The following is a 26244-nucleotide window of genomic DNA, read 5'->3' as shown; positions in this document are numbered from 1 at the left end:
TTTGCCTTCCTTCGGGCTATTCAAACACGTCACAAATCATGTGCTTTCTTTGTGCATTCAATTTAATATCATTGTGAGATTCCAGTCAATAGACAAGTGCATTATTACGTAAAGAAAAATTCTCTTCCTCTGTCCTCCTTTCATCACGCCCAATTTACTTAGACATTCACTGCTGGAATTGTTTTGATTTTTATATGATGTTTCAAGGTTATGTCAGGTGTGCAACGATCTATTGGTTTAGGGACTTTTACGCATTATTCAGTGATTTAACGCAAATGAACAAACATTTAAGGGGGCAGGATCCGTCATTGATTTCGGGGAATTTTCAAAGGCAGTTTTTTTCGCGCCTTTCTAGTGATTTTAGTATTTTTTTTTTTGCGAAAGTGAAGTGTTAAAGTTCAATTTGTAGTTTTAAACTTACTCTAATAATCCCTCCCCTAAAATTTAATATAAAAAGTGTAGTTTTTTCGTTCAAAATCAAGAAAATTTACCGGAAAATGTGTTCACTGTATTCTATTCTCCAGCCGAAACACAATGAAAACATTGTCATCGAAAAAAATTAAGGTTTAAACAGAAAAACTGTTTTTGAAGTTTCAATGAAGACGATGATTTTGATGACGGAGCGTTGAACGTTAACAATTAACATTTATTGTTACAATGAATAACCGTAACACATGCATTCCAAAAGAAATCGCTGAGCATCTTCTTCTTCTTTCTGCTTCTCAGCTTATTGTGCTTATGAGCACTTCCACAGTTATTAACTGAGACCTTTCTTCGCCAATTGACTGTTTTTATGTGTGTGTATATCGTGTGGCAGGAACAAAGATACAATATGCCCAAGGAAGTCAAGAAAATTTCCTCTACGAAAAGATCCTCGATCAGCGCGATTCGAACCCATGACCCTCAGCTTGATTTTGCTGAATAGCTGCGAGTGTACCGCTATGGCTAATTGGGCCCCAAATCGCTGGTATAATAATTTAATAAAATTCTGCACCAAATGTATTTGTAAATTCTGGTTTAAACAAAGAGAACCTACACAGAAGTTTATGTAAATTTATGTAAAAAACTATTTTTTTTCCAAGAAAAGGCAAAAAATAAATAAACAAATGAAATAAAATTAAAGTTTTGAAAACTGTAAAAAAAAATTGATGAACTTCTTAAGGATTTTTTTAGGAAATAATCTAAGATGTGACTTTTGAAAAAAAAAACAGGTGGAATCGTTCAAAATCCAATTTTTCCGGGATTCGACTTCCCGGAAAACGGTAAATAAAATTGTCATTTCCCGGGATCCCGGGAAACTCTCAAAAAATGTGGATATAAAACAAATTTTATATTTTCTCAGAAACTTTCTGTATTTCATGTATATTATAATTAATAATCGTAAATGTGCATGATTTTTATCTGTTTTTTTTTAATTTATTCACATTTCTCCGAAAAAAAGCATTCAGCTTCGTTTTCAAAGAAAAGTGCAAAACAAAAAAGTTTAAAATATCAATCAAAAGTCGATGCAATAAAATTAAGACTGAAGCTCATTGAGGAGTGAGGACATTGGTTGGTATAACAAGAAAAACAATGAAGGTTTTGTTTCAACATACATGGTAAATTTTTTAAAGAAATATAATTTACCGGAAAATCTGGGAATCCCGAGAAACAGAAAATTATTCCCCAGGAAACGAGAATCCCTCCAGGGGCAGGGTTTCTAATCACGGGAAATGAGATTTCCACTGGAGAAATTCATGCAGGAACCGCTGTAAGAGTTCTGAGATTAAATGCTTCGAGTAGTTCCTGAAATGATCCAAAAATGTATGACAGGAAAAGTATCCCAATTGATTTAGAATTTATTTATCTTTTTTTTTTGAACAGAAATATACGGAAGGAATACTGAAGAATCTCCAGATCAATGTTTCAAAATTCCCTAGTCGAGTCCCAGAAAGAATCGCTGATGTTTTTTCTTGGGAAATCCTTGAGATGTGCTTGGTGGTATTGTTGGGAAAATTGCAAAATGAAGCCTATCTTCTGTTTCTGTTCGGGATGAACCACTGCGACCAGTTTTCTTTGATCTTTTGTGGTAAAATGAAGCCTATGATTTATGTAAGATTTTTTTTTCAATCTTTATTAAATTTTTGAAGGAGTTTCTGATAGAGATTACGAACATATTTCCAAAATGTTCAAGATTTTTATTTAGCAAAAAGATTTGAATATTTCATGAGTTGTCCTAAGAGAAACTACAGTAAGATTATCATTAGCTCTATTCAATTCTATGGTGTTTTGTCTTAATCTTATATAACAATATATTTCAGGAGCGCATGATTTTTTTTAGTGATTTTGCTTGAAAATCCTGTCCGGAAGCGAAATTAAAGGAATATCCTAGTATACCTCTAGAACACTCATATTTGGGTCTATTCTACGAGTGGCGTGAGGTGACAATTGTCGGTCTCCTATAGCGAGGTGACAATACTCGACTCGAGTGATTTGACTCTCCATTTGATTTGCACGGCGAGTCACTTCACTCGAGTCGAGAATTGTCACCTCGCAATACGAAACCGACACTCGTAGAATAAACCCTATTGAGTCATCTCTGGGCGATTTTTTTGAAGTTGCATTTCTTCCTTTTTTTGGGATTTCTTCCAGAAAAGGTGGAGATTTCCCGTACTAAATGGAATTGTTTAAGACAGGATCCGAATCCCTCAAGGAATCAATCAGGATGTCGTAGGAATTTTTTATATATATTTTTTTAAACATTTCTTGAAATGATTACTAAAAATAACGAATAGCCTGAAGAATATGTTAAAAATTGCCTAGAACTGCCAGTATGGAAGATGCTAGACGAATACTTGGAAGAATCCACTGATGAAAAATAAAACATAAAGAAATTCACCCAAAAAAAAAAGAAACAAATACAAACCTCGATAATCTAAGTGTGTAGCTAATAGATTTACTGGCAATATCCTTGGCAGAAATCTAACCAATTAAAAAAAAAACATCGTGCTCTCCATGCTTAAATGTTTCTTCTAGTCGATATGGAGTAATCCGTGCAAGAATTTCCTGAGAAATTTCAGAAGATATCATTATAGGTGACTGCTTAGAGCAATTGTCGCTCAAATATTTGCAGCTATTTTAGGAAGAAAATATCTAGAACTCATTAGAGTATCTTACGAAACCTTGCATAAACTCCTAAAGTAATTCCTGTTGTTATTTCAGGAAAACTCCCTAGACCAGCCCTGCGTTACAATTTTGGTTTTATTACTGTTTTATGAAATTCTTCTTGTCTTTCAGTTGATTCTTAAAACAAGATAACGCCAAAAATGTCACTTAACCAATACTTCAACACTGTTCCTTCATAAGTGCTTAACTGAAATGAGCGATTTCTGTTCATCGATCCTCTCTTTCGTAAATAACTGCGCCAAATTAAATAAATCCGTAATGTTTCTTGTTCGTGTTGCAATATATAGTGATTCTTTACCATACAGCACGAAAACATGTTACGAGAGGTGAAACAGTTTTCTACAGTAATGCAAACAGAACATCGATGAAGAAAAATCGATGAATTCAGAAGCCCTTATGAAAAATCAATGTCGACTAGGAAATTACGCTTCAAGAACTATTGAAGGTGTTTGAGTGGAATCTTTTTATTAATGTCTGGAATTCCTTATAAACTTCCTGAGTAGAGTGTGTTGCGAAGGCCCAAGCTTTCGGGATAATTTTTCGGCGTTTCGCTGAGCAGTGATTCGTGAAGCCCAAGCTGCTGCTCAGCCAAAGATGGAGGATCAATTGGTGAGCTCGTTCCATGCTTTTATTTCAAATCTGTGAAATATGTATGACTTAAAATTTTTATCCGTTGCAACAGTGAGAATGTTACGTAAATATGATTTTTTAGCAAATAATGAATGGTTCGTCACTGTGAGTGTCATGGACTGTTATTGTTAAACTATTTTGATTTTACACAATTTCACTAATACACCCCTTTATGAAGAAGCTTTGAATGGTTCGGTACTATAATTGTTGACTCACTAAAGGTTCACTTTATTTAATGAACTATGAATGGTTCGTCACTGTGCATGTCGGCATAAGAGTGTTCTGACAGCTGTAGGAATGTTGCGTTTATGAAAATGTAAAATTTCCGGAGTAATTCATGAAGACATCATAAGAAAATCTCCTAGAAGAATTTATTTACAATTGAAAAGCAAATTTTCTGACCAGATTATGTTTAGAAGTCATTGGAGAGACGACCATACAGAAATTACTGAAAAACATCTTGGAGTAATTATTGGCATACCCAGAAAAAAAATTGAACAAATTTCCTCATGAATTTCAGGAGGATTCTTGGTTATAAGAGGATATTCGGGACATTTTTTAAAGAAATTACTGATTTGATTGCATGAAAAATACATTGATCCAGATAAGTTCCCCAGATTGAATTTTTAAATATGCAAGACAAAATTATGGTTTAATTCTTTGAGGAATAATCGCTTGAAAAAAATATGGAGGTAGACTACAAAGATGGATTGTTTTTTGATGTCATCATTGGAAGAATTCTCGAAGAAATCCCTAGATGAATTACAATGGTTATTCCTAGAGGTATTTAGATGGAAAAATCTACATTTTACCTTGGAAGCTAGCTTTCCGGTTTGCATCTTTCAGCGTCTGTGCTTCGTGTGCAACTTGCGGAACCTAAGCTGGTTACATAATCTACAATAGGCCCTATTTTCAGCAGCAATACGTCAAGTCGCAAATGGTCCAAGATGAACAAATTCTTCAACAACTCCAAACACATCCCCATCAAACACTAACTCAGCTACAAATCCACTAAGCCTACCACAATTTCTACCTGCAACCATGTACTTCGTTTTATTGTGGTTAATCTTATCCTCTCTGGCTTGCCCTTCAGTGGCACGAATGTCTCCTCCACTGCCCTGCGAACGATTCTGAAGGGGCCACACCGTCCACAACGCATGAAGCATAGGCGACCATGTGGTAATACTGTCGTTTCTTTGCCCGCTAGATCTTCAAATCTGCAAATGCATGATCAGGCATTAGCAGCATTCCTTAACCTTGTGTTAACGTCCACGCTGAAGCTTTTAAGGTTCAATTCACGGTCGATCCAGGATCCTTTGGTAGTGGTAGTTTTCTTGAGTGCGTTGACCATAAAGTATAATCGTGTCTGCCACAGTCCTGGCAGCATTGTCTTATCGGCCAGCAGATCCCTCCTGAATTTTTGCATAATCGGTCACTAGCTTGGTTTTGTGCCGCACGTTATTGATCGTTGCATATAACCTCCGCATATTGTTCTAGTCCATGCTATGCTATGTGATTGAGCTATATTACACTTTGTTCGTATGGACTTTCATAACATGAAGATTCGTTTTTCTTTTTCTCTTACCTGATTTTAACTCTAAAATTTCTCATTATTCCATTCCAGTGATCGTCAACGACGCCCAGGAAACGAACAGCCTCGGAACGGGCATCGCCATCGGCGCCGCCATCATCGTCATCCTGTTGATCCTGATCGGCGTTCTGTTCCTGCACCGGAACAAAGCCCGCCCGGTCAAGAACACCGAAAACGTCCAAGCCGCAGAGCACAAGGACGAACAGAATGCGGCCGTCATGTCCTACTCCTCGCTGGAGAACGGCCGACACAACTTCGACCTGCAAAACCGAGGCAACCTGGTGACGTTCAACACGTTCCAAGGTGCCAATGGTACCAATCCGCCTCCACCCAGATTAAACGGGAACGGGGCGAACATTAGTGTAAGCAATAACAATAGCATCAGCAGTAGGCACATGAATGGAGGCGGCGAGAACATCTACGACCAAATACCCAACGAACAGTTCTACGACGCCCCGTACGAGATGCGAAGTAACGAAGAGGTCTATGAACCGGAACCGACTGCCCGAGGGAACGTCATTACCATCAACGGGGTGAGTGTGCGATGATGAGGTCGCACCCTCCCTCCCCGAAAACCGCCTTTTTACCTATTAATCATAGTTTAGACGATATGGTTATTTAGTTTGTACGCGCGCACCCAATCCGAAGATATCGAGAAAGACTTAAAAGCTTATGGTCGGATGTTCGAATTCGAGAGGAAACAAAATTTTAAGAAAACCATCGTGAATACTAATTTATTTAGGCCTTTTACCGCGTCGACTTCCTTTCGGGGCCGCCCCCTCTTCCTTCGGCTCGACAGTGATGATGCTTCCTTTTGTGTAAATATTTCCGCTTTCTAGAATGCAATAAAAAAAACTACGCGAAACTTTAATCGACGTCCAAGCCAAGCAAAGAACGTGGCAGCGATAGGAAATTTTATAACAAAAAATACTCTTGGAAAGAGCTTCTTTTAGTACTTTGTACATATTAAAGTATAACAATAAAATTAAAATTACCGTAACCGAGTCCCATTTAAAAATCCGAAACAAGTCCTAGCTGAAGTTTTGCAATCTTATCACTCTAGACTTTTTGATTGACTCCCTGCAAATCGGACAAATCTGGCGTTCGTCCAGCCAGTTCAGGATGCAAACCCAACAGAACAGATGTCCACATTGAGTTGCGCTTAAATCCACGGCGAGTTCCATGCACAGGGCGCAATTATTGCTATTGCTAACAGTAGACGAACCAGGTGCCATCGGTTGAGATGATGTCCGTTGCGCCGTTGATGTTTCAGTCATTGTGCCGTTATTTCCAACTCGCGCCTTCTTACTCTTCTCAATCCACTTCACGATCAAGGATAGCAAAAGCTGCAGCAAGGTGACCACTCCGAGTATTCGAAAGCCGTAGATTGAGTGGTTCTCCTTGAGCCAGTTTCGTATGAGTATCTGAAACGAGAGCAAGAATTAGTTGGACATCTTTTCCAAGCCCTTACGAGATAGATTTGTGCGCCGAAATATAAAAAACTGGAACAATATTTGAAGGATTTTCATTGGAAAGGGTCTTGAATATAAGTAGATTCCGGGAAAATCTCTGGAACGAATGTATTCGATTGTTTGGAAGAATTCCTAAAAATGTTTTTTTTTAAGAATACCTAGATAAATACTCTGTCCTTTGGTTCAGAAAGGAATATGGGCGCGTTCTGCCAATTTCTTGTGTGAACAAGTTACAACATGGACGTTCTAAAGTACCAGAATGAAGTGTTGTGCTTGTGGAGAGCACTTGAAGATGGGATGGAAGGTCATTACTTCGCGTTCGTGCTTTACTTCTGCTTATCTAAAAAGCTATATACTATTAGCTTAACTATCTAAACTAACAGTTGCAAATACAAAAAATGTTCTGAGCTTACTAACATGTCGTCACGTTAATTCTATCATAATGATCTTTTATCTACATCCGTCGAACCATTCTGAATGGCCGTTGTAAGAATATCATCAAGAACTTCTCACATGCAATAAGCTGGATTGTCCTTGTCCTACATTGAAACATCAAGGTGTTTGCTCTTACGAATTCTTTTTTTTTTTTATTGGTATTATTTCAAACATTACATTCATTTCTTATATCTAGGTTTTCTGTGTTATTAGACAACACTATCATCCTAATTTGGTAAAACAAATTTAAGATTTTATTAACAACATATTACATTTCATTTGCCGTAGCAGTTCAGATTTTTTACAGGTGAGTTGATTTCACCTGCTTATGAGAGAAAAAAAAAATAACGTTTTCAATTTACTTAACCTAACTTAACCTAAACATATAACGCATTAACCGTGGCAATGGAAGATTGTAACGATTTTTGCCTGAAATTATTAATTATTTTATTTGACATTTGTTCCGATGTTTCAACATTGGATATTCTATTAACTCATTGGTATTATACCAGGGAGGAAGCCTCAGAATCATTTTCAAAATTTTATTTTGAATTCTCTGCAGAGCTTTTTTCCTGGTATTACAACAGCTAGTCCATATTGGTACAGCATACAACTTGGCTGGCCTGAAAATTTGTTTGAATATCAAAAGCTTCTTCTTATGACAAAGTATTGATTTTCTATTAATAAGGGGATAGAGACATTTTACATATTTATTACATTTGGCTTGAATGCCCTTAATGTGATTTTTGAAAGTTAAATTCTTATCTAGCATGAGCCCTAGATGCTTAACTTCATCTGACCAATTTATTGGAACCCCTCTCAACGTGACAACATGTCTACTTGAAGGTTTCAAATAAAGAGCTTTTGGTTTATGTGGGAATATTATTAGTTGAGTTTTGGAAGCATTAGGAGAAATATTCCATTTTTGCAAGTATGAAGAAAATATATCCAAACTTTTTTGCAATCGACTACTAAAGAGAAGCACGTGGTAACACTAACAAACTGATGGTTTATTTGAAACTGATTTCTGGTACTGGCGACAGGGTGATATTTATACTACTATGGTTGCTATGCAGTTGTTATATATAATGATCATAGCAACAGGGGAACTAACTGTATATAATATGGAATTCAAATATTACTGAGTTGCTTTGATTTCAACACCCCCTCTCAGTTGTTTCCTTCTAACCCTAACTTACTTCTTAAAGCTATAAACGTTGGAGCGGGCAAGGACTTCGTGAAGATGTCTGCTTGTTGCTTCTGGGTCGGAATGTAAATCAACTTGACCTTCCCTTCAGCAACTGCATTTCGGATGAAATGAAACTTCACGTCGATGTGTTTGACTCTCCTCGTTTCCTCTCGTTCTGCCATCGCAATCGCTCCTTGGTTGTCTTCATAGACCGATACCGGAAACAGTAGGGCATCTTGTCGAAGATCGGCCATTATTCCGGTTAGCCAAATCGTCTCGCTCACGCAGGAACTCATGGCTACGTACTCGGCTTCGGTAGATGACATCGCCACAGTCGAGTGCTTCTTCGATGACCAGGCGACAGTGTTTCCGTGCACCTTCAGTAGAAATCCGGAAACGCATTTCCGGTCACATTCGTCGCTTGCGAAGTCGGAGTCCACGTAAGCAGCTATCGTTGGTTCCTTCGGCTTGCTTCTGTAAACTAATCCTAACTTCTTCGTTGCTTGCAGGTATCGTAGCACGCGTTTGGCATGCTTCCAATGTTCTTCACCAGCAGCATCCTGGAACCTCGCCAGGTATCCAACGATGAAACACAGGTCTGGTCGAGAACCCATCATGACGTACATGAGACTACCGATGAGCTCGCGGTAGGGATACTCGCATTTTCCGACTTCTCGCTTCAACTGCAGTCTTGGTTCGGCTGGCGTCTTCACAGGATTACAGTTTTGCATTCCAAAACGAGCAATTATCGTCTCGATCTGGCTTGTCTGGGACAGTTTCATCAGGTCACGGTCCAAATCCCTGTGGATCTTGATTCCAAGGAAATGGTGCAGCTCCTTCATGTCCGTCATTTCGAATTTCTGCATCAATGTGGTCTTCACACGTTCGATGTCGGCCTCATCCTCAGCGGCGATCAGGAGGTCGTCAACGTATACCACCAGGTACACAGTGGCATCTCCGCATGCTCGAACGTACAAGCAATAATCGTGCTTCGATCGCACGAAACCTAAGGTCGTCAGAAATTGTTGAAATGGCTGTTCCAGCACCTGGGCGACTGCTTCAGACCATAAAGTGCACGATGCAGCAAGCACACTTCATCAGGGCGCATCTTCACCCCCTCTGGACACTGCATGTACAGATTCTCCTTGAGCTTCCCGTTCAGGAAAGCGGTCTTAACATCTAGCTGGTGAATATGCATCCCATTCGTCGTTGCTAGTGCCAATAGTGTCCGAATGGTAGTCAACCGGGCCACCGGTGCGAAAGTCTCCTCGTAGTCCACGTGTCTCTTTTGCGCATAGCCCTTACAGGGTGTCTACTCATTTACGGAAATAAAATTCCCTGAGATTTCCAGGTTTTCCAGGTTTTAAAGAAATTCCTCAAAATAAACGAATTTAAGATGACTAAAAACTTTTTTCTTCAAATGAAAGGCATCTTCGAAAACAAATTTATCTAGGAAAAACAAACAATCCAAAATATTGGTGACTTTTGTTTGTTTGCCACGAAAATCTACAAATCAAATGATCTGAAACGGCCTTTAGTCATCAAAGTTAGATATGAAAAAAAATAGTTGATGCGATCTTAAGAAAAAAATATCCTTTCCCTTATAATGGGATTCAGATGTATGGACTTCTGGAGTGTTTTGCATTTTTTCTTTGGGCAAGTCAAGGCTGGTAGTATGATCGTATTAGAAATAATAACTTTAGAGACCCCTTAGTTAAAAAAACGAGACCATACATGTGTATGCATACTAAGAGATACGTAACAGGAAATAAGAGATGAGAGTTCGATTGCTACGTTGAACAGACATTTTTCTAAGTAAAATTCTAAGGCCTTTTTTGGAATTTCTTATGACATTACGACAAGTATAACAGCTCGATTAAGTATAGATTTCTTTCACATATTACTTATCTCTTCAGGAGTTTGTTTTGAGATTTTTCACTAACTTTCTAAGTAATACTTCCAAAAAACTCGACTTATATATGTACCTTTATTAATTCAATCTTGATTTTTTTTAATAGTAACCACATCAGGAACTATCTATCGAAAAATTATTTCATTTCTAGCATTTACGTTTAGAGTATCTTCAAGAATTCCATTTTTTGAAAAACTTCTTGTCTTCAAAAATTTATCCAAATTTCAAAGAAAATTTGTAGAATCTTCTTCTTTTTTCAGGCGTTACGTCCTCACTGGGACAGAGCCTGCTTCTCAGCTCCACAGTTATTAACTGAGAGCTTACTATGCCAATGACCATTTTCGCATGTGTATATCGTGTGGCAGGTACTCTATGCCCTATGAGGTCGAGAAAATTTCCAACTCGAAAAAAGATTCTCGACCGGTGGGATTCGAACCCACGACCCTCAGCTTGGTCTTGCTGAATAGCTGCGCGTTTACCGCTACGGCTATCTGGGCCCTGAAGATTGTTTTGGAGAAAAAAAAAACGGCGCTGGATTTCGAAAGAAAATTCTGGAGTAACCTCAGATGAAACTTGTGTGAGTTCTAAGTACGCCTTGTTGAATTCCTTCGAGGATCTCTGAAAGACTTCCTAAATGTTTAATGAAAATTTTCCTAAAATATAAAAAATATTAGAAGCTCCAAATAATGTCCTACAAGACGTTTTGAAGAAAATAATTGGAGGAAATCGGACCGAATCCCTGAACCATGAATAAAGTTTTAAAGTATCCATGGAGTTTGAGCATTTTTTTAGAAAATTTTTTAAAGAAATGTTTGAACCGCAGCAACAGTTTATATTTTGCTGAAGACATTCCAAGCAAAATTTCTGGAGGAACTTAATGAGGAATCTTAGAATCAAATTCATCGAGGAATTCTTTGAAAAGTTTATAATCGATATAATCGAATAATGCCTGAAGGATTTTTGGAGCAATTCCTGAAAGTGATCGCGGATGAATATTTACAAAAATCCTTATGAAAATGCTTGGAATATACCTATGAGAAATTAGGCTTAGGAATTATTGTAGGATTTCGTAGAAACATGTAGAAACGATTTTTTTTTTTCGAAAACTCTGGAATAAACTTTTGTAGAAGCGTTAGAGTGCTCTAGGATTTTTGGACCAAATCCTGAAGAATTTCCTCTAAGCATCTTTTAAAAAATCGCAGGATGCATACCTGAAAAAAAATCTGAAAGTATTTAAGAAGAAACACTGGAGAAATCACTAGAGTTCCGATATATGAGAAAAATATCATTTAGAACATGTGGAATAGTTGCCTAAAAGGTAGGTTTCTTTGGAACCTCTAGAATTTTGCACCAGAATTCACAGCAAGCATATTGAAAATGTGACTTTAGAGATATTTTTTATTGAAATAGAGACTATTACCAAAAATAGAGATTTGCATTGAAATAGTTATCAAGACTGAGAAATGTACCATTTTTCTTGCCTGTTGTTATTTTTGCTCTATTTCTACAAAGTTTATTTATTTCGTATAATAGGCAAAAACATTTTTTTTTTATGTTTTCAACTTCACGCAAAAAAATTGTGCGGTAAAAACTACAATTTTAGGGGGTTAACTTAAGCGCTCGCACCGGCAATTTTCAGCAGACCAGAAATGCGCTTGATTTTACCATGTCTGTTGTCGAAATCAGATTGTAGTAAATTATTTCTGTCAAATGTACCAGTAATGTGGTGGGATGTACCGTAAACATAGTAAATTGGTCAGCAATTCCATGGTAGTTTCAAGAATGGGCGTAGTCAGCTAAAATAGTATTTTTTACCACAGAATTTTTTCCCGTGTTATTAACTGCTCATGAACGACACACAACCGGATCTGTACTTGCCTTTACTAATTTAGCAATCTTAAGTTCTGATTCCTTGTCTAAACATGTTTTATGCTGATTAATTAAAAATCGTTAAAAGGACTGAACATGTCAACTAGCATTTTGATAGCGGCGCAGCCGAAAAAAATATGGTTATGGAGATTTTCTGTCACAAAAACCACATATTCTACCATATATTACTGTTTCAAAATAATTTCCCTGAGTGTAGCCGAAATTCCCTGAGAATTCCAGGTTTTTCCAGGTTGAATAAAATTCCCTGATGATTCCAGGTTTTCCAGGTTTTTCCAGGTAGTAGACACCCTGCCTTAGCTACCAGCCTCGCCTTGTAGCGCGCAGGACGCCCGTCAGCATCCGTCTTCAGGTTGAACACCCACTTGCACGGTACGGGTTGTACCTTGGCAGGGCGTTTGACCACGGTCCACGTTTGGTTCTTCTGCAAAGCCACCAACTCGTCTCGGATTGCTTCCCTCCAGTCAGGCTCGTTCGGATGACCTTTTACATCATTGTAACATTCGGGAACCTGTAGGGAATTCGCACCAGCAGAAAGGGCCTTGTACGTAAGAAAATCTGAAAACCAACCTGGTCTCCTGCACTCCCGACCACTAGACCTCGGAACTTCACCAGTAGTTTCGTTCCTTTCTGATTGTGGTGGGAGTGCGGTTGCACCTTCCTCATCGTTGTCTTCCACTTCCGTAGCAGAATCTTCGTCGGGGTCTTGATCACCAACGTACTCATCGTCGGAGTCACGAGCATCACTTCGAGCTCCTCCAACTGCTTTAATCATCTGCTGCTCTTCAATTTCCCCCTCTAGCTCGGGAGCCGGTGATACGTCCTTCGGAATCACTAATCGTCCGTCGCGCTCACTCGGTGCTTCGTTGCAGCGGACATCGCGGGCCACAAACATTTTCCGAGCATCACACACTTTCGTCCGGTTGGATCCAGCTTACTTCTCTTCTGTTTCGGTATCCAGGAAAACGCTTGGCACCCGAAAACTTGGTTACATCAGGCTTTTCTCCATGCCCCCGTTCAGCAGGCGTTTCCTTACCTTTGATTGCTTCAGTCGGACTTCTGTTGGTAACGTAGACAGCATTCAGGACCGCTTCTCCCCAATGGTACTTCGGCGCACCCGACTCGGTCAGCATCGCTCGAATCTTCTCCACTATAGTGCGGTTGAAACGTTCCGCCACACCATTTTGACCGTTGACTTCACTTGAATGCCTTTTGCATCATAGTAGGCTAGCTGCTCTTTTGAAAAATACTCACGTCCGAGGTCGCACCGCAAATTTGCTATTTTCGTCCCAAATTTAGCAGTCGCCATCGCTTCGTATACCTTGAAATAATCGAACACTTGGTCCTTTTTCTTCAGCAGGTACACAACTCCGAAGTGCGTATAGTCGTCCACGAACGACAGAAAGTAGCGGTATCCATCCGAAGTTGACGGGGTGATTTGCCCACACACGTCCGTGTGCACGCGCTCCAGGGGCCTTCGAGTTTGCGGTCTTGTACCACAAAACGGTTGTCTTACCATGTTGCTCTCAGCGCAAGCGTCGCAAAATTTTGCATCACCATGGAGACCATCCAGCCCGTCCACCATCGCGGAATTTTTCAGCTTGAGCACATTCTTGAAACTAAGGTGCCAATACCGCTTATGCCACAGCTGTAACTCCGTGTTGCTACCGGCTGCCAATGCCGATCCACTTGGCAAACGATTCATCCGCAGATAAAAAAGATTGCCCTTCGATTTTGCCACACCGATGGTTTCGCCGTCCTTCGTCAAAATGGCACGATCCGGCTTGAATTCCACGTGCACGCCCGCGTTCAGCAACTTTGACAACGACATCAGGTTGTATTTCAGTTGCTTGGCGAGCAACACGTGTCCAAACGACAACGTGTACCGATTTTCACCAATGCATAACCTGGCCTTCATGGTACCTTCCTTCGTTGCTACCAGCCTCTCGCCATCCTTTGCACTGTCGATATGAAGCGGCACGTGCAGCTCGTGGATCTCCTGGAAGTAACCTTCGTCGCCGACCACGTGGGAACTCGCTCCCGAATCTAGGACCCACTCGATTTCGTCCGGCTTCTCCGACACCGTCGCTCCGGACACAAGCGCCACCGTCTTGTTGATCGGAATATTCGCTACTTGAGCCCGATCGGAACGATTTTTCACTTTTGGGCAGGCAAACTTCTTATGCCCGATTTCTCCACAGTGGTAGCACTTACCGGCGAATTTCGATGATTGTGGTCGTCGATTTCCGGATCTGGCCACCAACACCACTCCATCAGACCCGCTCGCAGCACTCGAACTGGATTCTCTTCCAGATCGCTTTTGCTCCCCCGCTAGAAGGCGTGCTTTGACGGTCTCAAGCTTCAGTTGGTCGTCCAAATTTTCCATCGCCGTGGTAACCACATCGTAACTAGGTGGCAACGAAATAAACAGTTGGCTCACCAGGTCGAGCTCCGTAACCGTGGCACCGGCGTTTTTCAGCTGTCTTCCCAGCTCATCGAACCGACGGAAATGATCCGCCAGAGGGGTTCCTTCCTATATCCGCAACAACGCCATCGACCGCCGGATGTACGTCTGGGCTGCAAAACCTTTTTTGGCATAGGTATTTGCCAACGACGTCCACATCTCCTTTGCGGTTCGCTTGTCACGAATATATTCCAGATGGCTGTCCGCAATGTATGCCACCAGAAGCGCTTTCGTTTTTTCGTCCTTCTCCAGGAAAGCGGTCCTCGCTGGGTCTCCACCCGGAACTTCCACGTGTCGTAGCCTTCACCGGCAAACTGCACGATTCCTGCTTTCTTCGCACTGGACATCTTGGGGCTGGAACGGCTTCGAGAACTTTTCACTTTTCACTGGCTCTTAGGTATGGCGTGACTGGGTCGATAACCTAAAGAGAAACACGTGGTAATACTAACAAACTGGTGGTTTATTTGAAACTGATTTCTGGTACTGGCGACAGGGTGATATTTATACTACTATGGTTGCTATGCAGTTGTTCTATATAATGATCATAGCAACAGGGAAACTAACTGTTGATTCGCGACAATTAATTTGCGAACCAATGATAGAGAGAAGAAGCGAAAATAAACAACTAGTCAATAAGCACGTAATTCACGACCCACAAACAGAAGAAGGCAACTCATACCATGCGAAGGGATATACTAGAACCTTACCGATCCCTTCCCCTATAGCACTCTAAACAGACAGAGCCATCACTCAGCACAAAAAACAGATGGTAGCATTAGCATTAGAATGTAAAGGCACACCGCCCCATCAACTCAGAAGGAAGGGAAGTCATAAAAACAAAAGATCGTTAACAATTTTCCTTCTATAGCAAGCAGGTAGGACCAAACCGTCATAAGCACGAAGCGCAGACCCTTGCTGAGCCTGACGCATCCGAGTGGTACGCGGACAGGATTCATAACGAAGAGAAAGGGAAAGCATTGATCTAATGGTAAAGCGCAACACGAACAAATATGTCCCTGCGTCAACCCACGCAACGAAAGAAACAAAGTAATTAAATTCGAAATTTATCACCTACGCACTCAGAGACATACTTTACGAGAAAAGACCTAAAACGTTGAAATCTCTTTGCTTCTTTCTCGTGGGAGAAAATTAGATTTAGGCAATCACGACAATTGTCCCTTTCTAACTTTAAGAATCAATAGGACATCCGATAGAACTGCATTTGTCACTTCTTAGAATAAGCCTCCCAGATCGACGAAAGTCGCCTATAAAAACCCTGAACCAACCACGAAATACTTGATCTTACGTTTAGACTCAGAACAGGCAACTTGTCTTTCTAAAGAGAAATTCCTGGTAAGTCCAACCACTAAGGTTATCACCAACGATTGTAAACTCGACTCCTTCGGTTGCAGACTACTCGCCTGGCGGGTGTCGTTCTAACGAGTCAGCTTTCAATCATTAAGAGAGAGACCTCCCTATTGGAACCTTCCACTGTCAGGTACTGGTTAAAACTAGAGATGTACCAAATAGCACTATTCGGCTTTCGGCCGAATACCGAATAGTTGAAATATTATTATTCGGCCAAACGAATATTCGGCCGAACATTCGGCCGAATAATGACTCAATATTTGGCCAAATAAAACCTTAAAATTCGGCCGAATAACACCCATATGTTCGTCTAATTTCCCAAGAAATACATTTTTAATTTTGATCTACAACAAAAAATGCTTGTTTTTTTTTCAATAGGAAAAGCTTCCAAGGTGAAGAATTGAACGGAATGATCGTTTTATTGAGCTTTTAAAGCCGTTTGAGGAAATTACAATTATTATATTGTGTATTTCTTTCACCACTGGACTGCGAATCATGTTGGTATCTTCAGAGCATTTATTCTCTGATTTTTACGAAGAATAAATTCCCCGTAGACAGCTACCCGATTTGATGCCATTGCGCACTTTTATTAGCGTATACGCACTTGTAAATACTTTTGCGGTAGTCTAGTGGTGAAAGAAAGTTCTGAGGATTTGTTTTTCTGAAGTTAGGGAGTTGTATCCTATTAACAATTAACAATTGGTGGTATTTTTTATCCTTTTATTTTTTTTTTTAAGAAATGCGGTTAATACTTCACATGATTGCTCATCCGACTTCAGAATATGCTTTATACCGAGACCACTGACTCGCATAATAAAGGAAGAACGTGATCGTGTGGGCTTCGTAGCCGTGCGATTAGTTTTACCAGGCAAATAGCCGTATCGATCCAAGGAGTGTGGGCCTTCTAGTCTAGTGTGGTGCTTCCTTCAAGGGACATAACCGTCCACTGGAAGCATTAACGTGTTGGTGTCTTTGAAGTGTCGCAAAAACTATCGAAGGTATGGATAGCGCCTTAATGCCGTAGAACGGAAAAAATCCCCATGAAATCCAACAAATTTTATTTTTTTACATTTTCCTTTTTAATTTTATTTTGTTATTATTCGATCACTATTCGGCCTATTCGGCCGAATAACGTATTTCAATATTCGGCAGACCGAATATTCGGCAAAATCAAAATAATCGTGATATTCGGCCCGAATATTCGGTCGGCCGAATATTCGGTACATCTCTAGTTAAAACATCAGCCTGTCCGTCTGAAGGGAAAGAGAAGGGGATCAATCTCCAACCAAGCCTGTCGAACGGAAAGAAATGTCAATTCAAATGGGGCTCACTGTAGAAAATTTCTTGACCATTTCTTTCCGCAGAAATTTTCACTTTTCTTGAGCTGAACAGCATACCTAGCTTTAGGCGGAGAGGCCTTTGTCATCCGCAAACAAGGGTTTTTGGCATCCCTGAGGTAACTCAGGTAAGTCAGATGTGAAAATATTGTATAATATTGGTCCCAAAATGCTGCCTTGGGGAACACCAGCTCTTACATGAAGTCTTTCAGACCTGGAGTTCTGATAATTAACCTGAAGTGTACGATTTGACAGATAACTTTGAATTATTCTAACAATGTATGTTGGAAAATAAAAGTTTTTTTTTTTGACGTAGGACTACGTCTTTGTTTTCTATATTGGGGTGCACTTTAAAAGTACGGAAAATGAGACATGTAACGAAATTAGAGTAGATTTTGAACGTTAATAACTCAGTTGTTTATGAACCAATTATTACGATTTTAGTATCATTCGATCAGAAATGTATCTACGCATCGTTAGTAATATATCCGATAAGTGAATTTTGTTGTTAAACTATTGAAAATTTGATAAATGTTGACCCCTTTCTTATCCAACCAATCACGTTCCAGCACTTTTCGACGGTGTCGCTTCCCACTATAAAAGCAAACGGGTCCCTGCTTCTTCCCTCAGTCTTCTTTTTGCGGTCGGACTGTGAACACGACCGGGCGAGTCATTCTCGCTTTGCGTTTGCACCCGCGTCTCAGTCCAATTTGTGTCGTCGGAAGAGGAAGACGCAATATTGATTTGCGGTGGCGATGACGATGGACGAACTATTGCCGCTCGGAGAAGCGTCCAAGCCATCGTCATCGCCGCCGCAAATTTATCCGCGCTCCCAGATTTCGACTCGTGATCGGTGGTCCAGAAGCAAGCCCGATAGGAACCAGAAACCAGAAGCCCCCAGAGTTGCTGATCCGAGGAGCTGCTGCTAATCGAGCGTCGGAATCGCTCGAGATTTCAAGAGTGAGCATCGTTTCCAGATTTCGACACGTGCCCGGGGATCCACTACCCGTTGCTGTTGCTGTTTGCGTTGAGGATTTCCCGTTTGACCATGGCAATCAAGTGATAACATCCCGCAGTGCTATTTATCTGCCATCGGACCTTGTCAAGACCATCAAATTTGTGGAAAAGAGTTGAAGGAATAATATTTCCGACCTTATAAGATCTTATATTTCTCAATCAATCTCGCAGCTTCATACAAAATTTAATTTGTTATGAATAATTGACTATTCGAGGACGTTGCTGCAGTGCCGTCGGGGTGAGTGCTCAACATTTCACGATTGTAAACTAGAGTGGAATTTCCGACAGTGTCTTTGATTTGCCATATTTTATGAGAACACTTCGATTACGAAAATGATCACATGTTACAAAATTGCGACATATTTAGAATGCTTTTGAAAAGAAATTAAAGAGCTGTTTGTGTAATATTCCCTAATGTGTTTACCACATACTTGCTATAATCTCCAAATTCATCTCATAGCATCATACAATAATTGATTTATTACGAATAATTGATAATATGGCAATTTGAGGATGTTTCCGAGGACGCTGCTGCAGTGCCGTCGGGATGCAATAACAGCATAATGCTAATCTTGTACATCCCTTACCCAGACATCAGTTTCATATAGCCTATTTTCCAGATAAGAAAACGAAGAATTTGAAAGGAGGAGCATCACCTGCTATTCTAAGGGTATAAAGCATCCCTCCTTCGTTGAATCCGGTTTCATTCTGTTTTCGCTTTCGAGCTGGTAAGAGCTCCTCCAAACCTGCTCAGCTCCTCGCTACCAGAGGCAAGCTGTTTGTACGAGATGGCTGAAGAAAATCGACCAAAGCCGCTTGTTGTAGCGCACATCGTCATCCGCACCACAAATCTCATCGAGCGAGGAGGATTGCAACCAGTGCGCCGCCAAAATGTGTCCGTGTTACGCAAATTCAACAATTCAATCGGCCCTTTCCAGAGCCAACAAATTTGTTTTAAAGAGTTGATTGTGTAATATTCCTTAATGTGTTTACCACATACTTGCTATAATTTCTTAATTCATCTCATAGCAGCATACAATAATTGATTTATTACGAATAATTGATAATATGGCAATTTGAGGATGTTTCCGAGGACGCTGCTGCAGTGCCGTCGGTATGCAATAACAGCACAATGTTCATCTTGTACATCCCTTACCCAGACATCAGTTTCATATAGCCTATTTCCCAGATAAGAAAACGAAGAATTTGAAAGGAGGAGCATCATCTGCTATTCTAAGGGTATAAAGCATCCCTCCTTCGTTGAATTCGGTTTCATTCTGTTTTCACTTTCGAGCTGGTAAGAGCTCCTCCAAACCTGCTCAGCTCCTCGCTACCAGAGGCAAGCTGTTTGTACGAGATGGCTGAAGAAAATCGACCAAAGCCGCTTGTTGAAGCGCACCGCTTGTCAGCAACGCAAATCTCATCGGGCGAGGAGGACGCAACCAGTGCGCCGTCAAAATGTGTCCATGTTACGCAAATTCAACAATTCAATCGGCCTTTTCCAAAGCCAACACATGTGTCAAAGAGTTAATTGTGTAATATTCCCTAATGTGTTTACCACATACTTGCTATAATTTCTTAATTCATCTCGTAGCAGCATACAATAATTGATTTATTACGAATAATTGACAATACTGCAATTTGAGGATGTTTCCGAGGACGCTGCTGCTGTGCCGATGCAATATATTTTCTATTGTTACGTGGTCCTACGTCACCAGTTCGTACAACCCCATAGGGTCGTACCCTTATAGTTTTTAATTTTACAATCAAACCTTCATGCCAAACACTGTCGTATGCTTTTTCTATGTCTAGAAGAGCAAGACCAGTAGAATAGCCTTCAGATTTGTTGGAACGGATCAAATTTGTTACACGTAAAAGTTGATGAGAAGTCGAATGTCCATGGCGGAATCCGAACTGTTCATTGGCAAAAATTGAATTTTCGTTGATGTGGGCCATCATTCTGTTCAAAATGACCTTTTCAAAAAGTTTACTGATGGAGGAAAGCAAACTGATTGGACGACAGCTAGAAGCTTCTGCAGGATTTTTGTCTGGTATTAAAATTGGAACAACCTTAGCATTTTTCCACTTGTTAGGAAAATATGCTAATTGAAAACATTTGTTAAATATATCAACTAAAAATGATAAGCTACTTTCTGGAAGTTTCGTGATGAGGATGTAGAAAATTCCATCATCGCCAGGATCTTTCATGTTTTTGATTTTTTTTAATAATAGTTCTCACTTCTTCCAAATCAGTTTCCCAGGCATTTTCGAAAACGTTCTCTTGATTGAGAAATCTTATTTTCAAAATTTTTGTTTCTTAATTGAGCAAAACGTTTCTTGATTTCTTACTGCAAATCCTGCCATATAATTTTCATAGCAGGATCGCGGGTGCGTTGAAATTGCCTTCTCCTCACGTTTTTAAGACGGATCAAGAGTTTAAGATCATCGTGTATAATCATGGATTCAAATTTTACTTCACATTTTGGAATTGCAATGCTCCTGGCTTCAACAATGGAATTTGTTAAAGTTTCAAGAGCATTGTCAATATCAATTTTAGTTTGTAATGAAATGTTAACATCAAGATTAGAGTCAATATACGTCTCATATATATTCCAGTCGGCTCGAAAATAATTGAAAGTGGAGCTGATAGGATTGAGAATCGCTTCATGAGATATTTGAAATGTAACAGGGACATGATCAGAATCAAAATCAGCATGAGTAATTAATTGGCTACAAAGATGACTAGAGTCGGTTAAGACCAAGTCAATCGTAGATGGATTTCTAGAAGCGGAAAAACATGTAGGGCTATCAGCGTATTAAATTGAGAAATATTTTGAAGAGCACTCATCAAATAAATTTCTGCCGTTGGAATTACTTTGAGAATTGTTCCATGACCGATTTTTGGCATTAAAATCACCAATGACAAAAATTTTGACTTATTGCAAGTCAATTTTCGCAAGTCAGTTTGGAGCAAATTAACTCGCTGTCCAGAGCATTGAAAAGGCAAATAGGCAGCTATGAAAGTATATTTACCAGACTGTGTTTCAACTGAAACACCTAAAGTTTCAAATACTTTAGTTTCAAATGACTAAAACAGTTAATGTTTTATACCTATGAATGATGATTGCAACTCCCCCACATGCCCCATCAAGTCGATCATTACGATAAACAAAAAAGTTAGGGTCTCTTTTGAGTTTAGATCCAGGTTTCAAATAGGTTTCAGTAATAACTGCTATATGCACGTTATTAGCTGTAAGAAAATTAAACAGCTCGTCCTCTTTACCATTCAGAGAACGAGCATTCCAATTTAAAATATTCAAATTATTATTTGGATCCATTAGAAAAACGTAATCCAATAACAATTTGATTTGTAAATTTTACACCTACTTGGACTGCTTCAGTCATAGTGGTGGCTTTGAACATTGCATCAATCATTAGATTCAATTGTTCAGTTAGAAAATTAAAATCAGAGGCAGACATATCATTTGAAGTGGGTACATTTGATGATTTCCCATTAGAATTTTCGGTAGGCGAAGAAGCGGAGTAGGAGTTACCTGTGGCGGTAGTGTTTTTTTCCATTTGATTTGAAACAAGTAGAATGGGTACTCATAGAACGAATTGGGGATGAGTTCAAATTACCTGCTACGATGTCGGCAAAGGATTTTCCGTGGGTAGATACATTCGAAATTGAAAGATTCGAACGGCTATCCGACGAATTAAAATTAGTTTGTGAATGAGCATGATTATGATCTTCCTGATGGGTATGATTCCTAATCAAGCGATCGTAACTGAAAAATGAGTATTGTTCGATACTCTACCAGGGAAATTCCGGAAACGACCGTTATGGTAACGGATATTATCTTTCATCTGCCTGGCACGAGCCTCAATGACTCTCTTGCGTGAAGGACAATTCCAAAAATTTGACTTATGATTGGCCCCGCAACTAGAGCATATAAACTTGGTGATATCTTCCTTCACTGGACAGACGTCCTTGGCGTGAGAAGAACCTCCGCATATCATGCATTTAGCATCCATGCGACAATTTTTTGTACCATGACCCCACTTTTGGCACCGACGGCACTGAGTGGGGTTCTGGTAATTTCCTCCAGGTTTCTGGAAATGTTCCCATGTCACACGGACATCGAACATAAGTTTTCCTTTTGTAAAGCTTTTATATTATTGAGTTCTTTTTTGTTAAAGTGAACTAAATAACTGTGTAAATAATATTCTTGAGAAAGACCTTTCCGAACAATGCCAGATTGGGTTCTCTTTTTCATAATGATTACTTGGACTGGGGAAAATCCAAGTAAATCATTTATTCCATTTTTGATCTCTTCAGGTGACTTATAGTCACTTGAGAGACCTTTCAAGACAACTTTGAGCAAACGTTAAGTTTTGTCGTCATAAGTAAAAAAATTGTGCTTCTTCTCTTCAAGATATTTGAGAAGAAGTTCGCGATCTTTAAGAGTTTCCGACAAAACGCGACAGTCTCCTTTCTTTGCGATTTGGAAGGAAGCCTTGATTCCCATAATGGAGTTAAAGATCTCTTGCCTAAATCCCACAAATTCGGAACAACTGACCACGATAGGCGGCACTCTTTGCTTCCTCACTTGAATCAAAAAGCTTGGGCTAGCGGCTGCTCCGATTTGGTGTTCGGAAAATTTGTCTAGAGCATCGAACTGATTGCTCATTTCGATACAATTATTCATTTCACCCTTGGAAGAAAGTTCGCATTCCGGGGAAACGTCCTTTCTTCCATTCTTGCCACGTGTAGTGACAGTTTTAAATCCCACTTTTTTGGAAGGAAGTTGTGAATTCAGAGATTCACTCTTCCTTTTGATTGTTGTTAATACCATGTTTAGTTAATAAACGAAAGAAGACGTGACCTTCGAAAGGTTTTTTCCCAAGACGGTGTCCAAGAAGGATTACCACCGCTAGCTTTCGCCAACGGGTCCAACGAAAAATCGAAGGCACGGGTCCAAACAAGGATCGTAAAGGGATTAATAGTAGAAATAATAGTACTGAAAAGTACTGTTTTTGTAGCATTGAAAAGTACTGTTTTATTGCTTTAGGTAGTTTTTAAGAAAACTTCCAAGAGCAGAGAGAATTCGTGTACGCACAGCACGAAGGTACGATGCGCACTGCACTACTACTCACATAGTTAATTCCCGTCAACCGCTTGGAGATGTGATACCTTCCCCCGCAGATGTAGAACGCGCTCGTGTGGAAACCCCTCACGTAAGGAACGATGAACTTTAACCCGTCCAGCAACCGAACAAAACGCTCCTTCGCCTCCGGAAGCATCTCTTCGCTGCGATCGATCTCGGTCTGCATCCGAGTGAGAATCCGATCGACCACGTGCTCCCCACCGTACTCCAACAGGATGGCGAATATTTGCAACTGAAAGAGAATAGAAAGTCATTTAAACAACCCACGACTCACATTTAAATCAGTAGGTATACCGCTTTGTTCGGTAGCATGACGTAGTTCGCGTCGACCTGGATAATCCCCGTGTACTCTTCACCCAGGGTCTGCAGGTTGTGCACGATCGCGTACTGATGGTACAGGACTTCGGCTATTAGTTTGCACAGGTGGTTGTATTTGAACCAATTTCGCTGACTCACGAGCAGCAGGATATCGCTCAGCTGTGACCGAATTTCATCAATGTACGTCTGGTCCTTCTGGATTGTGCGGATGATTTCCGCCTGGCCGGCGTTCGCGTGGTACAGGGACATGTTTTCTTTCGGTAAAGGTATCTGTAAGAGGTTATTGAACATAAAAAGATTAGATTCTTACCTAATATCTTGTACAACAGAGCATCGCTTTATTGAGTACGGTAATCCGGGGTAACACTGATCATTTTTCTAAATGTTTTTTAATATTTCGTTTGAAAATAGAAATGTTGCAAATTTTAAATTTTTAAAACAAGTACTGCCACCCATAGCTCGAGACTATATTCTGTATTTTGTTTATTGAAATAGTTGAGCATGTTAAAAAAATGTTTAAGCGATTTTTTTATTTAGCTGATATGGGGTAACTTTGGTCACCTATGTAAACAAGGTTTGGTAATACTGAAAATGTTGTTACTTACTTAAATCATGGTCCCTGAAGCCGAATATGAAGGCTAATCGCTTACAAGTCATTTACTTTTTGAGTTATTTTACCATTAAAACACCTCGAACCATGAATACGCCTAAAGGTAGGCAATTTCCTAAAGAAATTTTACATTCTTAACAGTAATGCGGTAATGTAGCATACTAATAAAAGTTTGGACAACGGAATCGTTTTTAGCGATGGCATTTTTAGTAAGAACCGCATTTCTCTTGCTTATATCGTTTGCAGAACTTATGTGAGACATGAATTTCCGGTAGTGTCATACTTAACAATTAAAATCATTATTTCAAAAAGTTGATAAATTTACGCATATGCTAAATGCAATTTTCGCAAAAATATTATTTTTTTAGCTCATGAGTATAAGCAGTACCATTCATGATTTGGAAATGTTCCACCAATAAATGATTATACGAACTTTTGATGTGATGAGTCATTCCAATAAATGTTACCCCGGATTACGGTATTCAAATTACACTGCTGACCAACAAAGTTCATAATTACTTTCGATGCTTAAAAGTTATTTTTATTGCATTTGGCCATATAAAAGAAACAATGTTATGGAGATTGCAGGTGTGTTGAAAAAATCAATTCAACCGAAATTTATTCGTGTAATTCAAACCAAACACTTAATAAAAGTTGAAGTCATATTCTACATGCTTGATGGATTAGATCACCAAAACGTTTGAACATTCATAATTTAAAACATATAGGAACATTGATAAAACCAGCATTTTATAAAACTTTGACAACCTGTAGTCCAAAATTGTGAGGTGCTGAAACATTTCTGAGAGCTGCATCAGATTCAGCAAAATATTATTTTTGTTACGCTGTGTTGCTGATTAAATCAAGTTTTAAAGCCTGATTTGCTGCTGAACAGGAATCGCTAAAGAAATTTCTAGCCGATTCCTTGCAACAATTTTCTACAGCGACTCCCGTTTGAACTGACATCTCTTTTCAACTGCGTACTGTGATCAGAAAAAAAGCGCTTCCTTGATCAATTCCTTGCAGGAATTTCCCATGCATCAAGATAAGCCAAGAAATTACTTGTCAGCAGCAAATCAGGCTTAATAAATCAATATTAGTTTTAAACCCAATGATACATTTGCCCCAACCTTCACTACAAAAATAAGACCACGAAGCGACGCCTACGTGTGAGTGTAATGAATCATTTCATGCGTAAGACGAATATTCACAGCGGAAAACTCTTTTGTTTTAAGATCCCGAGCGGTTAACAATCAAATTTCCAATAATCAATGTTTCTTACCTTGTTTAGAGCTGCCGTAAAGGAAGTAATCGAAATTTATCACAGAAATGCAACTAAACCAATAAAAAATTACATTATCCAGAGGAGGAAAGCGAACCACTGTTTTTTGTTTTGATTTTAATGTTTTGAAGTTTCTCGCTCTCAGACAGAGTTGCCAATCTTTTTATATTTCATTGGAGTTAATGCACAGGGCCGGCGCAGCCGGCCCGAGTCGGTTTCTGCCGCACTTATCGTTTTCGTATACGGATATGATGCTTCATTGGTGTTAGTGAGGCCGTGAACTGTTTTGGATGCGGCGTCGCGACGCTACTGTCAAATAGGCCTTTTCAAGTGACAGGTCCGTCTATGCATTTGTTTACATCGGTGGAGGACCGGTGCTAACACGGGCCTGTCATTTTC

The 26244-nt window shown here is 39.7% G+C and overlaps 2 protein-coding genes across 2 annotated transcripts in view; one reads left to right on the top strand and one right to left on the bottom strand.

Moving 5' to 3' along the window:
- Positions 1 to 6346, top strand: part of LOC5571233 (sushi, von Willebrand factor type A, EGF and pentraxin domain-containing protein 1) — a 244514-nt gene extending 238168 nt beyond the window's left edge. Inside the window, exon 10 of the mRNA XM_021838456.1 lies at positions 5420 to 6346. Coding sequence (XP_021694148.1) covers positions 5420 to 5934 — 515 coding nt within the window. The 3' untranslated portion in view covers positions 5935 to 6346. The remainder of the gene's footprint in view (positions 1 to 5419) is intronic.
- LOC110674241 (peroxisome biogenesis factor 10) lies at positions 6093 to 25996 on the bottom strand. The gene is made up of 4 exons (XM_021838465.1): positions 25846 to 25996; positions 23930 to 24223; positions 23625 to 23867; positions 6093 to 6810 (listed from the first exon to the last, which is right to left on the bottom strand). Exons 2-4 carry the CDS (start codon positions 24200 to 24202, stop codon positions 6418 to 6420), a joined length of 909 nt encoding a protein of 302 aa, XP_021694157.1. The 5' UTR covers positions 24203 to 24223; positions 25846 to 25996; the 3' UTR covers positions 6093 to 6417.
- Positions 25997 to 26244: the final 248 nt, after the last annotated feature.

This window comes from Aedes aegypti, chromosome 1 (genome assembly GCF_002204515.2).
Source record: "Aedes aegypti strain LVP_AGWG chromosome 1, AaegL5.0 Primary Assembly, whole genome shotgun sequence".
NCBI classification, from domain to species: Eukaryota; Metazoa; Arthropoda; class Insecta; order Diptera; family Culicidae; genus Aedes; species Aedes aegypti.
Note: the sequence above shows the minus strand (reverse complement) of the source record. Positions and strands in the feature narration are given on the sequence as shown.